This window comes from Diplotaxodon limnothrissa, linkage group LG14 (assembly GCF_057381915.1).
Source record: "Diplotaxodon limnothrissa isolate DT_005_m linkage group LG14, D_limnothrissa_male_GT1.1, whole genome shotgun sequence".
In the NCBI taxonomy this organism is placed as follows: Eukaryota; Metazoa; Chordata; class Actinopteri; order Cichliformes; family Cichlidae; genus Diplotaxodon; species Diplotaxodon limnothrissa.
In genome coordinates this window covers 25,835,292-25,850,796 of record NC_140609.1, presented here as the reverse complement: position 1 = coordinate 25,850,796, position 15,505 = coordinate 25,835,292, and the positions used below count along the sequence as shown (strand labels likewise).

At 42.1% G+C, this 15,505-nt stretch overlaps 1 protein-coding gene across 1 annotated transcript in view; it reads right to left on the bottom strand.

Moving 5' to 3' along the window:
* The window catches only part of sipa1l3 (signal-induced proliferation-associated 1 like 3), a 90,298-nt gene that overhangs the window by 24,926 nt on the left and 49,867 nt on the right, over positions 1-15,505 (bottom strand). Inside the window, exons 2-3 of the mRNA XM_085370458.1 lie at positions 11,435-11,517; positions 144-820 (exon numbers count right to left, since the gene is read on the bottom strand). Of these exons, the coding sequence (XP_085226584.1) occupies positions 144-605 (462 nt within the window). The 5' untranslated portion in view covers positions 606-820; positions 11,435-11,517. The remainder of the gene's footprint in view (positions 1-143; positions 821-11,434; positions 11,518-15,505) is intronic.

Here is a 15,505-nt window from a genome sequence, read left to right as displayed (position 1 = left end):
TCAGTCATTGTGAAGTCATGCATTGTAAAGTTGGTTTGTTTGAGTCATTTAACTCAATCTGGACTACTGCTAAAAGGAAAACAATTAATCCAGTTAGGACCTACACGTGTAAAAGAGGCACTAGAGGGAGATTTCACACTCACCTCATTTTCATCTTGTTCGCTCAGCGTCACTTCACTGTTGGAGCGCTTTCTCAAAGGTGGGAACACTCTCAGGCTGAAAGGAGAACTTCTCTCACCGCCAAACTCTCCTACATCCTTGGACCTCCGCCGGGGCAACCTGGCGACTCCTCCCCGCACCAGCCTGAAGTCAGACAAAACTGATAAAACTGAACCGTCATCGCCGTAGTGATTGCCGCCAATCTGCCCATTCTCGAGCAGCGACTCCCGGGACTGAGCACGGCGTGGAGGCCATTCTGCGATCCGTGCACGGACACCCATTTTGGGCACAGAGATGCGTGGTTGGATGACCGGGTCAGAGGGACCTAGCGCCGGGTGCCCATTAGGGGTGTGACGAAATGGAGTGTGCTGGGGCAACCCTCCTCCGCCTCCATCGAGAAGGTCTGAGGAGGTGCAAGTTACCCCTCTGTCTCTGTAACTATTCATGACACCCCAGGAGAGCTCAGGGCAGGGGGGCAGGGGGCTGGCATCCCATATTGGGAGGGGTGCTGGGGAAGGTGCTGTTACGACCTCCAGCTCCCAAAAACATTGCTTTTAACAGGGAGGGTGGGAAAGACTTCACTGGTCCATCCAATCTGGAACCAGGCCGTCCTCCTCCTCTTCTTCTTGTGCTTCTTTCTTGGATGATGTCTGATGCAGATCTGAGAGGAGAAACAACAACAGGCATACAATCAGGAAAAATATTAAGACAAAGACAAATGTGCCTTAAAATACACTGATTTTTAAATCATAAAGCCTGTGTGACCCATATTTTTTCCACAGAGTCAAAACTCAGAGTCTCTAAACTGTAAAACAACGTAGGACTGATAAACCAGAGTGAGAGAGAAAATAAGGTGAGGGGATATGACAGAGGATTTCTCCCATCCAGGCTAATCTTCAGGAGGCTGACAAGGGATATTATTATCACATATGGCGCGCACACACAGAAAGCCGCACACCCACAGGACACGAAGGCTGCAGCCGCTCTGCTGCAGATTAAAACCTCAGAAACACTAGCTAATTTTATCAGACAAGAAAGTAATACAAATCCAAACAGGGAGAGTGCACAGACAGTTTAAATACACTGAAGCATTTTCCCACTGCATAGATTACAGCAGGGCTCAAAAATGATCTTTGAGGGAGGGGGCGACTGCACACATAAACACAAAAATCTATGCATTCTTTTCTTATTCTGGGCCATTTGATGATTGTTTTGTATTTTAAGCATGAGTAAATGAAACCCCCCAATTTTTTTATATACCAGAAAAACAAAAGCGTCCTATATTTGTGTTCGCTGTTATGTGGGCTCACGGCTGTGACAGTCACAAAGAAGTTACTCTGTTTCTACTCTTTCCACAGCGCGACACTAAACAAACAACTTTGTGTGGTTCATAGTTTTTAGGAGAGAGAGAGAGAGAAAGAGAAAGCAAAAGAACACTTTACCAAACCTCACCCTTTTGGCTAAAGTAGATATCAAAAGTCAAGAAAGTGGGTGGAGGAGACTGGAGCACTGCTTGGTGAACCACAACAGTATGTTTTAACATAACACTCACACAGCACCAAGTCTTAAAAATGAACTAGCCTTATAAAGACTTCTGTTTTCTCTCTTCTGAGGTTTTATGGTTACACGTTCAGCAAACAGGTACAGGAATACGGTCACGTCCAGCTTACTCGATCAACCTGAAGACTGGACTATTCTGATCTTGGGTCATTGTGAGTGCAGACAACAGACTGAAGTCATGGTTGCGTGTTTTTGGTTTTGATTTCGTTGGTACTTTAGGGTGACCGGCAGGGAATTTATTTATTTATTTTCTTTTTTTCATGATGTGGTTATGACTCGACTGCGTGACAGCAAGAAATGATAATGTGCTGGCATGGTGGTCCATATGCAAATGTAAAGAGAGACCCAGTAAGGGATCTTGGCAGTACAGCTCTGCGGTGAAAAATGTTGGGACGCTGCGTAAAAAGTTAATGAAATCAGAATGTCATAATCTTCAAAATCATTTAAAACCTCACATTTAACTGAAAACCGACTTGGAAATTTTACTGAGAATTAAACCAAACCCATAGTCATTTGACTATTGCCCTGGAACCAGGAGGGCAATAGTCAAATGACTTGCTTTGGAGCTTTCTTTCTAAACAGAAACCTGATAAACCTTCACTGCAGGTGACGAACAGTTAAAAGGTTCACTTTAGTGCTTTGAAGAACATTTACTTACATTTAAGTAACTACAGCATAGCATATAAGTATTGAAGAGACTGATGTGGATTTATGGTGTTGTTTGTGCTCATTTGACCAGCTCTCGCTATGCTGTGAGAGGGATTGTGGGAATTCAACCAATGCAGAGGCTACAAACAAAACTTTGCCCTGGGTAGAATACTGATTGGTTGCAAAGAAAGGGAGTGACAGCAGAGTTCAGCATGAAGACAGTGGCTGCAGTGGACAGTTTCAGTCTCATCTCACTATAAGACGTTGTTCTGTCTGACTTCTATCTTCTCTGCAGCATGTACTGTCAGAGCCATGAAAACCAGAAAACCGGCCTGCATCGACACTGGCAGACATATTATCCTTGTGCTGTCAAGACAATCCCACTTTCTTTGTTTTTTTTTAGGTGTTTTTTCTGATAACCTGCAGCTATCAGAGCATTTTGTAGCCAAACGACTGCTTACCTGGACAAAGAATCAGAATCAGAATCAGAATCAGAAAGGGTTTTATTGCCAAATGTTGAGCAGGTTTACAACATTAGGAAATTGCTGCGGTGCTTCAGTGCAAACATACTGTCATAAAAATATAAAAATAAGAATAAGAATTAAAAGTGCTAAGTGGATAGATATATACATGATATATACATGAGTGCAGGTGGTGATCAGTGCCAAACATGGAATGATGCAGTGAACACAGCGTAGGGTCATGTGTTAGTGGTGGGAACAGTCATACGGTTATTGTTCATGTGTCCGACAGCAGAGGGGAAGAAACTGTTCTTATGGCGAGAGGTTCTGGTGCGAATGGACCGGAGCCTCCTGCCTGAGGGGAGCAGGTCAAACAGACTGTGTCCAGGGTGAGAAGGGTCAGCTGAGATCCGAGCTGCACGCCGCAGTGTCCTGGAGGTGTACAGGTCCTGCAGAGATGGGAGTCTGCAGCCAATCACCTTCTCAGCAGAGCGCACAACACGCTGCAGTCTCTGTTTGTCCCTGATAGTGGCTCCAGCGTACCACACGGTGATGGAGGAGGTGAGGATGGACTCGATGATTGCAGTGTAGAATTGCATCATCGTCCGTGTTGGCAGGTTGAATTTCTTCAGCTGCCTCAGGAAGTACATCCTCTGCTGGGCTTTCTTAATGACGGAAGTGATGGTGGGCTCCCACTTCAGGTCCTGGGTGATGGTGGTACCCAGGAAGCGGAACGAGTCCACAGAGGTGATGGGGGTGTCAGTCAGGATGATGGGGGGGAGTGGAGCTGTGTGCTTCCTGAAGTCCACAATAATCTCCACTGTCTTCTGGGCATTCAGCACCAGGTTGTTGTGGCTGCACCAGGACACCAGACGTTCAACCTCCCTCCTGTAGGCAGACTCATCCCCGTCCGAGATGAGTCCAATAACGGTGGTGTCATCTGCAAACTTGATTAGCTTGACAGACTGGTGGGTGGAGGTGCAGCAGTTGGTGTACAGGGAGAAGAGCAGAGGAGAAAGAACACAGCCCAGAACAATGCACATATTTAACAGCTATTTTGGATGAAACAGAAACCACGGGTTATGGAAAATGTTTTAAGAGCTGCAGATACCAACAGGGAATTTGGCAAGTGTGAAAATGTGATAAAATGCAGTCTCAGTGGGGGGTTACTTGTTATTAATATGATATTCAGCTTAATGTCTGAAATGTAAATGTGCTTAATTCTCTATGCTGCAGACAGACCACTAGAATTTCTCTCTTTCCTTTATCATTCTCAGGTTTCTGTCTAATCTCAGTCTCCATTTAGTTCTCCATTGTGAGGTTAAAGCTCTTATCTATATAAGGCTCCACACAGTGAATAAGCTCATCATCTGCATATATACCTTTATAAAATATGCCCATAAAGTTCCACTGCTCACCATTTAATTTTTTGTACTTCTTTGGAGTTCCATATTACTCTGCTGTTATACTTAACTTTCATAAAATCCTAGGGTTTCATGTCCCCACTTCCATCATATATGCCACTCATCTGTCACCTGTTTCTTGCATCACATTCAACCGTACGTGTCATCACATGGTGCTTTCACCTCACTTTCACCAGTTACCAAACTCATGGTCATAGTTAATCAGAGAGGAGCAGTACAATTTTACTCATAAGACAAGCGCTTTAAAAAATGTAATATGATTCAAACAAAAGCAGGAACACACGCTCAAACACAACGAACCGCTGCATAATTACGTCCAGCATTAAAATTTAAGCAGTGACACACTACACTGTTGCGCACAAAGCTGCAAGGGAAGCTCCAGAAAGACAGGAGTTAAACATTTAACTATTTCCAGTGAGAACGAGCAGAAAATGTGCTCTCTCCAGCTACACGCGTCTTTGTGAACTCTACAAATGTCGACTCCTGGGTTGGCTATCGCTTTACAAAGTCCAATTTGCATAACGTTGAGCTTTCCATTGTGTAAAGGCAGCTCACAGTGGTCCCAGTGTCTTTTATGATACACAATGGCTTTTATGAGAGCTAGCTCAAGTCCTTTTGGGCATTAAGACCGCATTACTCATACACAACACACGCACATGGGCAACATCAACAAAACTCATTCACGGCAAACAGAATCTCCCTATCGTCATACAGCCGCGCGGATGTATCATGTCTTTGTTTTTACGGAACCACAGTCACTTCCGGCCCAAAGACGCCTGCTCTGATCATGCTTTCTGACAGAGTCCTTCCTCTTTCAGAGGGCTGTCCTGTGATCCACTGAGGCCCAATCGCAGATTATCCGCCCCAGCTGCCGGAGCGGTAGAATGGCTTCATTATATGTCTGAGGTGCCTGATGAGAGAAGCAATGTAGAGAGTGTGGTCTTCTTTATCAGTGACCTTTGCCAGAACACAGCTCCTTAGTGAGAAACACATCTGATTAAAGCTGTTCTCACACATAAACTCCGGAAAACACCGGGTGAATCAGGTCGGGACTTTTTCTGAAGTTGTCCTTTCTCACATTTACAAGGAGATGGTTCAGATCAGCTGTATTCTCATTAACAGGAGCTCCCAGAGTGAGTGAAGCCAACAGCATAGTGACTTAAACCTGCGTTCTTTCTAATGTGGATGCCAAATAACATCCAATCCTATAGAAGCTCTTGGTGCTCTGTGTTTATTGGTGCGTTTTCCTGGTTTATTGGTGTTTATTGTATAGGTAAGGTGTACTTTATTAATTTAGTTACTGGTATTTTAGGCCTTTGGCAGATAGGATAATGTGGACAAACAGAAAAGTAGAGAGACGTGTAGTTAGTTCAAGGTCTGGAGCAGAGTCAAACCCAGGCTGCTGCAGTAAGGACTTCAGCCTTTGAGGTGCCCCTCTGTGAGGTAATGCAGTGCATATGTGATCTACAGCCATGCTACAGGCACTGTGTGGCAATACTTGGTCACACATGTGCTACTAACATGCTGTTGGTTAGCATGTTTGATGTTTAAATACTGTAAATCTGCGAGAGTACTAACAGCTGCCGATGAGCTGTAAGCAAAAGTAGAGCTGAGGCTGATGGTAATGTCGTTAATTTTCTTAAATGCAAACTCTCAGGACGTCAAATTCTCAACTCAAAGTCCAAGTTTTTCTTAAGTAAATGGTACTGAGACAAAACAAATGCTGTTGCTGTGTGAGGAAGAAACCTCCCCATCACAAAGTAATTAGCAGTAAGGAGCTAATATATTGTATACCTGATGGTGGGAATCTTGAGAACCAGTTGTATTTAAAGTAAGAGAATATTTTTAAAGCAAATCAACATAAATTGATCATTGACTGCAAACAAACAGGCAAAAAAGGAGACACACATGGGAGGAAAAAAAAAAGAAAAGACTTAATCTCCCTCCTCTTCAGTGAGAGGAGGGCAGAAACATCCAGCACAGTCTCTGGCACAGACTTCAGAAGATAAATAGCAGACATTTAATGCTTTTTAATTACTCACATACAGTAATTAGTTAGCTCAGGGATGTACCTCCCCTGTTCTGGCTCTCCCATTCACGCTCTCTCGCGCGCGCTCTGCTCACCCACTCCTGCTTGCCCAGCGTGATGCAGGCTTGAATCGCGCACCGCAAACACACATCGAGGCTGGTAATTACACTGCTTAGATGGTAGTAATGACAGAGCTCGCAGAAGAGTGCAGCTTCCAGCGGAATGAGTGCAATCACTCTGGAGGAGGAGGTGCTGCTCACTGGTATGTCAAAGCAATGCAGGCAGACCTGAGATCAGAGTGAAATGTGACCGATAAGGAGGGATGAACCAGACGTATGCTGGCAACAAGAACAAAGACGAAGGGGCTTCTGATGATATAATAACAGGAGATAACTCGCCAAAAGACAAAAACAAACTCTCTGGATATAAAACATCTACAACACTTACAAACAGTGCAAACAACACTAGAGTGTGAGCTACATCATGGGGTGGTTTGACAAACAGATGGTGAAATGTGTGACTGGCGGACAGGAGCAGAGTACAACATCTGGCATTCATGCCACCACGACTGCAAGAGAACAGGTCAGGCAAGAAGATGCCAGGTCTCGACTGACCCCAGGTTAGTCATTATTAACCTGATATGATATAGAAGTTAAACAAAACATCTACAGCTGATCTGAGACAGTTTGACAGCCCTAAAATCAAGCACAAAAACATGATACAAACATCTTTGTTAATTACTGGTCCTTCACTATCACATAACCTGCTTTCAGATAAGAAAATAAGGTGCAGTCACATATGGACAAGAGGAATGACTCATCAGTAACTCGTACATATTAAGAGAGATTGAGGAGATTTCTGCACACTGTCTTCTTTACTACAGCATCATTTATCAACTTATAACTTTTGAGTGTGTTCAGCCTGAAGCGAGTGAGTCATTGAAAAGAGGTGGTGACAGAGAACGTAAGCTCTCTGTCACGTATTTATATATCATTTACAAACTTTGTATCCTGGCTGACTAAATGAGGAACTGTCGTCGTCTGGGGTTTTTTGTCTGTGAATGTGTTTCAGACAGTGTTAATGGTGTGTGTTGTTTTGTACACATTTCGATGATCTGTACATGTGGGTGGAGTTGCACACTGATGTATTGTTGATTGTTGCCACCTTTGCCTATTAGAGGTTAGGTCCTGGTGGTGTTTTACATGACTATTGGAAACACAGAGGAAAGCCTTGTCAGTTTCTTCTTATTGCCTTGTAATAGCAAATACTTTATATGTGTAAGTATGAGAGCTGAAGTTCTCATTCATAAGCTGACACTTACATGGCTGAGCACTAGGGCTGCACGATTTTGCATAAAATGAGAATCTGGATTTTTTTGCTTAGAATTGAGATCACGATTCTCTCACGATTCTCTTTTCCAGTATAAATATTTATTGCACTTATTAACTGCACATCAACTTCGTAACAGTTGAGACTGAACATAAAAACAATAAATAAACATAAAAACAACAAATGTCTCACATTTTGTCGTTGCCGCAAAATGTTGTACTGCTTGTAATTCCGTCTCCACCGTTGCTCGACACTGCGTGTATTGAGCAGGTAGTGCAACAATAGAAAAATAGTTGCGGGACGGCACTGTGTAGCGTTTGTCTAGGGTGTTGATCATTTTCCTAAATCCCTCGTTTTGCTCAGTGTTGATGGGAGCCATATCTTTGGTCAGGTGATAAGTGATAGCCTCCGTAATTTCTTTGTGCCTGCGGGAGTTCGACGGGTATAGGGAAGCGCTGTATAAGGTTCCCGTTATTGATGTTTGGGTGGTTGACCGGGACGGATTTTCTCCTGTCACTTTCTCGTCATCCCTGACGTGCTCTCCGTTGTTTTTTCCCTGCCAATTTTAGCAGCCAGCTTCTGTACCACGTGGTATAAGGCTCCGCCCTTGTCATTTGTTGAGCAGGAAGAGTGAGCGCTTGTTTTCATGCAGATTACGTCCCGGATCAAAATGCGGTACAATCGTCGTCGTCTTTTTCTCTCTCTTTTTTAAAAAAATCGTTGTCATTTGGAAATGAGATCGCACATAAGTATGAATTGAGATTGCGATTTTCTAACGATTAATCGTGCAGCCCTACTGAGCTCCCATTAAATGGATTATTTAGAGTTGAGCATGTTGGTTTTCTTGTTTGAAAAAGTATGAAGTGAAACTAAACTGAATGAATTTTTTGATGTAGGGAAAACAAAAGTGTGTTGATGCTGACCCGAATTTACTGACCTTTACTTCATTAAAAATTCAACTATGATCTTTTTTCTTTAATAATTAATGACCGACAAAAAATTCTAGGGTGTTTGGTGTGAACACGAAGAAGAAGCATGGCCTAAAGGGCAGTCAGAGGATGAATTGAGGGGCTGCACTATAAGATAAACAGGCATTAATTTTGTCATGCAAAGCAACTCTTACAGAGTCCAAGAATAAAAATGGAGCTGGATATAGACGTAATACATCCACTTTAAAGGTGGCTTTGGTCAAAAATAACAAGCCAATAGTAAACTCTTCAATAAAAAGAAATCCTCAGTGGATTTCAGAAAGGTTGGTGCCATTAAAAGGGAGTGAGTGTGTGTTCAGTGTGTGTTCAGTGGACCGGACGGCGCTCTGCAGTGGAGGAGTCAGGAGGAGGCTACAGGATGTCTGCAGGTGTCTGCCTGCAACTCCCTGTTGAGACTGAAGAGGCAACCTTCTTTCCCTCCACAACAACAGATTTGATAACCAAATTTGATGTTGGCATACGTGGCAAATGGAGGCTCTGCTTCTGACAAGGCAGCACTGTCAAAAACCAGCTGTTAAAGATCCACATTTTCCTACAACAGGAAACATCCTCTAAGAAATAAATGTAAATCCAGCCTTGTTGTTCTGATATTATCCCAACAGACTGCACCCCATGACCTATTCCAAATTAGACCTATTCTTTACAGAGAAATCACATTCTTAATGTGAACCAGGAAACACTAAACAACAACAATACTTTCAAGGAAACACTTTAAACAACACTAGCATTGCAGCACACCAGGCTGGGAGGAAGCACACAATGAATACCTCTGACTCCGGTCTGTGTTGGGCTCATAGGTCCGTTTGAGTTATTTGTAGGAGACATCTCTATCTTACACTGAACTTTACTAAGCTGCAGCTCTTTCCTCTCCACTCACTTTCCTCCCCCAACCTCTCCTGACCCCACTGTCATTGTCGCCATTGATTTCCATCTACTTTGCTTTTGCTGAATCCCGCTGATGTCGCCAACGTCACTTCCATCTGCCTGTCTGTCCGTCAGGCTGCTGTCCCAGGACACTAAAGCAGCTCGTGAGGCCGAGGAGGAAGAGAAGCAGAAAGACCGGGGGTTGGGGTGAAAAGAGCTAGATTCATTTAGCATGCGCGCACACACACAGGCACTGATGTAATGAGTCTAATGATTTGCATCCAGTTGGAAGATCACAAATTGCAGCCCACACCGCGATTCATCATTCACTGGTTTATCTGTGGTAGTGGTGAGAAAACGCAGCTGAACAGAAAGCTGAAGGGATTGTGCAAAAATCACAGAAGGGAGGTCAAGATGATTATGAAAGTATTCACATATTGCATCACTTGATGTTTCAATTGCCACTGCCGCAGAAAAATTTCTATGAAACAGCACCGCTCATTTCCACACAGAACATGTTAGTTCCCCTTTCTCTCAGTAGTCAACTTGCCAGGAGCTGATGATGACACTGATGATGATGATGATGATGATGATTCAGTGAACTGTTAAAGGGCATTTCAGGAAAAGTCCCTGCAGGAAAAGGGTCATGAACCTCAGATGCCAAGTGGAACCATGACAGCCTTTCTTAGCAAAAGCAGCTGACTTAACAGCTGTACTGAAAGATACAAGCACACTGTACCATAGTCTCTGCTTCTACATGTAGTTTCATCCAAAAATCTGCCGCGTAATCAACATTTCTCAAAAGACACGTCATTTGATTTAGTCAGTTTGGGCTCTAAAACATTTTCTGTTCGCCTTAGGTTGCGCACTTGAAGATTAACTGATTAATCAAGAATAAAGACTTAGCTGTAGCCCTGGCACTTATCACTTTTCTGGGAAATGTTAGATTCATTTAATTTATTTAACTAAATGTGTGAAAAATCCAGATTCTTAACCGCACTGAAGATAAGATTATATCAGATTTATTCACAGTGAAGTAACACATTCACAGATATTAACAGGATAGCTACAGCGTCCATTAGAGATCGTGAGAATGTCTGTCTCCTGTAAGAACAATTATGAGGCGGTTTCATGTGCAACACAGAACCGAGTGCAGGCAAATAGTTGCGGGCACACTCAGCACACACACACACATCCTAACTTATTTACGTTTCTTTCCATCAAAATGTCACTAATAATATTTCTCCCTGATGAATCCACTGCACTTTTCTAACTATTTAATGTTGTCTTATGCTGTGTAAGAAGATCTGATATATGTGTAAATTGCAGCACGATGAAAAGTACATGTCAAGACTCAACTATATATTTTAAGAAAAAATTAGCCTGAGCAGTAACAAAATTGAATTTATGTTAGAAAAGGCTTTGTGGGTGAATGCAGACAGCTCAGCGACAAATCAAAATGCTTCCTGAAGCTAACAAAACAAAAGAGCTATAAATCAGATTCACACATTCATGACAACAACCAGAGTGAAACAGAGCAAAGCAGCTGTTACAGAAACCAGAGAGACGGCTATGGGACACTTCAGAGTGTTTTCTGACAGTGGCTGCATGTGTAGCCCTCCTTTATGCAAGCAGAGTACATGTCAAGTGACCTGCTTTCCATTATCAGTACAAAATGCAGATGAGGAAGTGCTTTATCTCCTAGAGAGCAGTGCAGAGCCAACAGCTCCCACCTCCACTGCAGAAAAATATTGAGGTTATCAAGACAATTAACCTCTGATCGAGTCTTTAAATCTCACTTTGCTTATACCCAAGAACTATGTTCAAACTCAACAATGGCTATACAACCGACACAAACATCCATTGACAGTAAACGGTTTCAGATGGCTCATGAATGTTTAGCTCAAGAATCAACATTATAAAGAATTAATTACCCATGCAGATACCCATCACCATTCATGCTAATTTTACCTTTTTTGCCCTCAGCTGTGCAGGCGAAGCTTGTGGTGATGTCTGACGTCACTGTGCAGGCAGAGGCGGCCCGGTTTTTCACTCTGTACAGACAAGGCACAAACATCTTATTAAAAAATGATACCAACTTCTGTTCGGTGTTACATAATTGTAAAGTTTCTTTTATAATGCCAAACAGGTGAGCCTAACTTGTGGAATAAAATGTGGCACGGTGTTTTCAGCTTTTTGCATGTCATATAATCTGTGTGTGGTACTGATAATGTGTGTATGTGTAGCTGTAATCAGTTCCACGCTCATCAGAGCATTCACACAGACTTCGTCTATTGCTTGTGAGGAGTACGAACAAAGAGGCTCAAGACGGTCTATCTGTATTGTAAACAAGCTGGCAGACTCCACAATCAGTCGTTATGGTACAATAAAAAATTATTACTTAAAGTGAAACCATTGTTTAATGAACCCATGTTTGTAATTGACTTCTTGGATAGAGGAGGGGAAATTATGTTGGATGATTGTTTTGCAGAAAAGCACAGCGCAGTTTGTGATTTTTTTCCACACATATAATCAGATTTATACAGCTAAATGGAAAAATGTTCCCAAGTACAGAGCCCTGCATCAGGGATACAACACGGAGGAGTGAGGAAAAAAAGAAGACTAAGACAATATATCAGCTATATTTTCATGCTAATGAAATATTTGCTTTTATTGGACATATGCGTCCCATGGAACAGTTTCTTTTTTCTATTTAGTTAAGTTTGTACTTTCAATCTTGAAGGCACTTACTGCTCGGCTTTGTCAAAAGGAAGAGGGGTCAAGTCTCCACTTATTTTAGTGTTTTAATGATTAATTTTGGCTTAAAGCTGAAAAGTATATAATTCAGATATTTACAGTTATCACTGAACTATAACAGTTTGTGATGTATGTCTTAGTCACACAGGCCTGGAGACTGGTCAGTGACACGCTTGCTGAAGGTTGCTGGCTGGAAATATGGTGCTGTTCCCAAACCCTCCTTGTGTCTGCTTTGGTTGACAGTAGACTGCCTCGGTCACCTGGTGGAAGGCACCAACTTGCCTGCAAACACTCACCACCATCTGCTCCCTCAGCAGTAATGAAACTGAAAGTGTGTAACATAAACCAGAAGCAAAGATTCTGAAGTAAAACTGGTGCCTCACCAGTGAAACCAACATGGTTCAAAAGGCACACTTTTAATTTGAAGGTGAACTCTTCAAAGTTTTAAAGCTACTTTATCGTTGAGTGTTTGCAGACAGGTCAGTCTCATTCACTACAGCAATCTGCTAGAGACCAAAGCATCACAATGAGGTTTCAGGTGCAGCACCGACTGATTTCACCTAGTGACTGCCAGCAACCATGATGCAGTCTTCAAAGAAGTTTGTATACACACAAGCAAGCAGGTATGCAAATACATTTAAAAACATCATTTAAAGTAGGCTTTGCAAAATTCTTCCTGGAAAAAGGTCTTGATCTGCACAGAGCCGTAAAGAGAAACAAACACACATGCTCCCTGACTTGATTAACTTCACAATCCACCTCCATCCTCAACCTCTATCTTAAACATAGATGGAAACACAGAAGATAAGTGGAGGCAAAGTGAAGGAGCTTAGTGCTCTGTGATTAGAGGCTAAACAATGAAAAGGAGGGCCCTTGAAGTAGGACATAAAGATAGGGGAGAAGGGGGGGCCAGAGAAGCAGCAGACATAATGTCCTGAGGGGCAGGCCCATTACTGTCTGGCAAATACAGTTCTGATCAATAATGATCAATCAGAGTACACTTATCCTGCCGCACAAAGCATAATCACACTGTCTTTGGCAGTGGGGGAGAGCAGGGGTGGAGCAGGGTCAGTGATTGCATGAGCATCTATTTTACTACAACAGTGAGGGTCCTTAAAGCTAGCAGCGTCAGCACAGATTTAAGGCTCAGGCTCCACTCCACTGCACTGAAAATGAAATTAAACTCAAAGTGAAAACTTCCCAATAGGGCTGAACGATATATCGCATTTGCGATAATATCGCGACATGATCAAGTGCAATTTTCTAACCGCAAAGGCTGCGATTATACTGCGATTATATTATACAATTCATGGGCTGCATCCTCCTGAGGCCGCATTTGTAGACCGATTACGTCACAGCGACGCGCCGAAGGCTGTCCAAATTACTACCATATCCCAGAATTCATAGCGCGGCCCAGCCAAACTCCAGTTTCCAGCAATGGCGGCCGCTACTAAGTTTTAAAATTACTCATACTAATCTTTCTGGGTCACAAAATAAACTTTTAACATATTTTCAGGCGAGAAAGTAGTTGTGTAAACATCAAATATCTGCTCGGTTTATCAAGATATCCCATATTTGCAAAAGTGCTTCGACGTTTTCAGAGGCGTCTGCTACCCACCAGCTCGACAGCTAGCCGGGAGCTCGAGGATTACTGATGCGGCCGAGAACGGCACAACTCCCGGCACATCATTTTCAGATCACCGCGGAGTTTCGCTGCTCGGGTTAAACGTAATATATAAGTCACTTAGACAACCTAAAAATGTTATTGTTGGGCTTTTTTCAGTGTTTTGTTTGTTCGTGAGTAAATCGGTTTGGCTGAGATTAAAGTTATTAGATTAGATAAAATAAAACTTTATTAATCCCCCGGGTGGGTTCCTCCTTGGTTTTCACACAGCTGACTAAACGTCAAACAGAAAACTTATTAAACAGAAGTATGAGACAGTCGAGAATTTACACCAGTGTCTGGTTATATTTTAGATAGCAAGAAGCAGACGGCCGAGTTTATTAAACTCCACCGAGACAGCGGTGACGCTAATCAGAACTAGCCTTCTGATTAGCTAATCAGAAGGCTAGACCGTCCAATTTCACGCCTTTAAACTTTAAAGGCGTGTTTGTGTGTGTGTTTATACAATTGCTATTATGTTTGCACTTTATGTGTAATGTTACTGACTGCAGAGATCAGTAAGATGTGTGTATTTTTTATTTATTAGTTTTATTTATTTAATATTATTTTTTAATTGAATGACTGTCTAGTAGTTCACAGATGTCGAAAAACTGAGTGTGGTAAAGCCACTGATTTTTTTTAATGTATATTTCTGCAATCTGCACATTGTACTGACTTTCATTTTAATGTTTACACCAGGGTTCCTTGTCAGCACTTTATGCTCAGATGTTTGTAAGCTAAAAATAAACTATTGTGTATGTTCAAATATACTGTTGTGATTGAAGAAGTTAAATAAAAATGTCAGTCATCAATTCATGCATCACCTCATGTCATCATAACAGAGGTCTGTCTTCCAGGAAAGAACAGTTTAAAATTAATGTAATATAGTATTGGCCATACTATATGATGTATTGCTTGTCTTTGTTTAATAATACAGAAGACAAATACCTTAAAAAATAATCGCATATCGCATCGCAATCGCAATATTGGGGCAAAAAAATCGCAATTAGATTATTTTCCATAATCGTTCAGCCCTACTTCCCAACCATGGAAGACTTTGCACCGCAGACCCCTGAAAGTAATTACACCTGCCTGTCAGTGTAAGACACTGTACACACACACACACACACACACACACACACACACACACCCGCGCGTGAACCCTCCCTCTCTCTCTGAAGGACACATTATAGCAGTAAAATCAAGAAAACACTCTCCCTAACATCTATGCAGAAGCATAGAATGAAAACTAGCTCTATGTTTACTGAGTACGCCTACACGTACACAGCTATTCACATTAATTTTATTCACAACTGGAAAAACAGCAGATTTATTAACCTTTTAATTTCCATTTTAACTTAAAAAAATACATCCATGTGAAATAAACAAAGGAGTGAATATTTGGAAAACTTAAAGACAACAAAAGTCATCATCTTCTTCATCTGACAAAGTTGTACTGTTGTCGGAATGTTTCAGGGAACAGAGCTTTATTTGTTTTTCAAAAGTAATCTCACTTTTTACTGCAGTAAATTACATGAAATTTTATGTAAAGTTTGAGGAGAGGTGGAAAACATGAGCTGCACCACATCGCATCACAGCAGGGAAACAAATATGATGACACT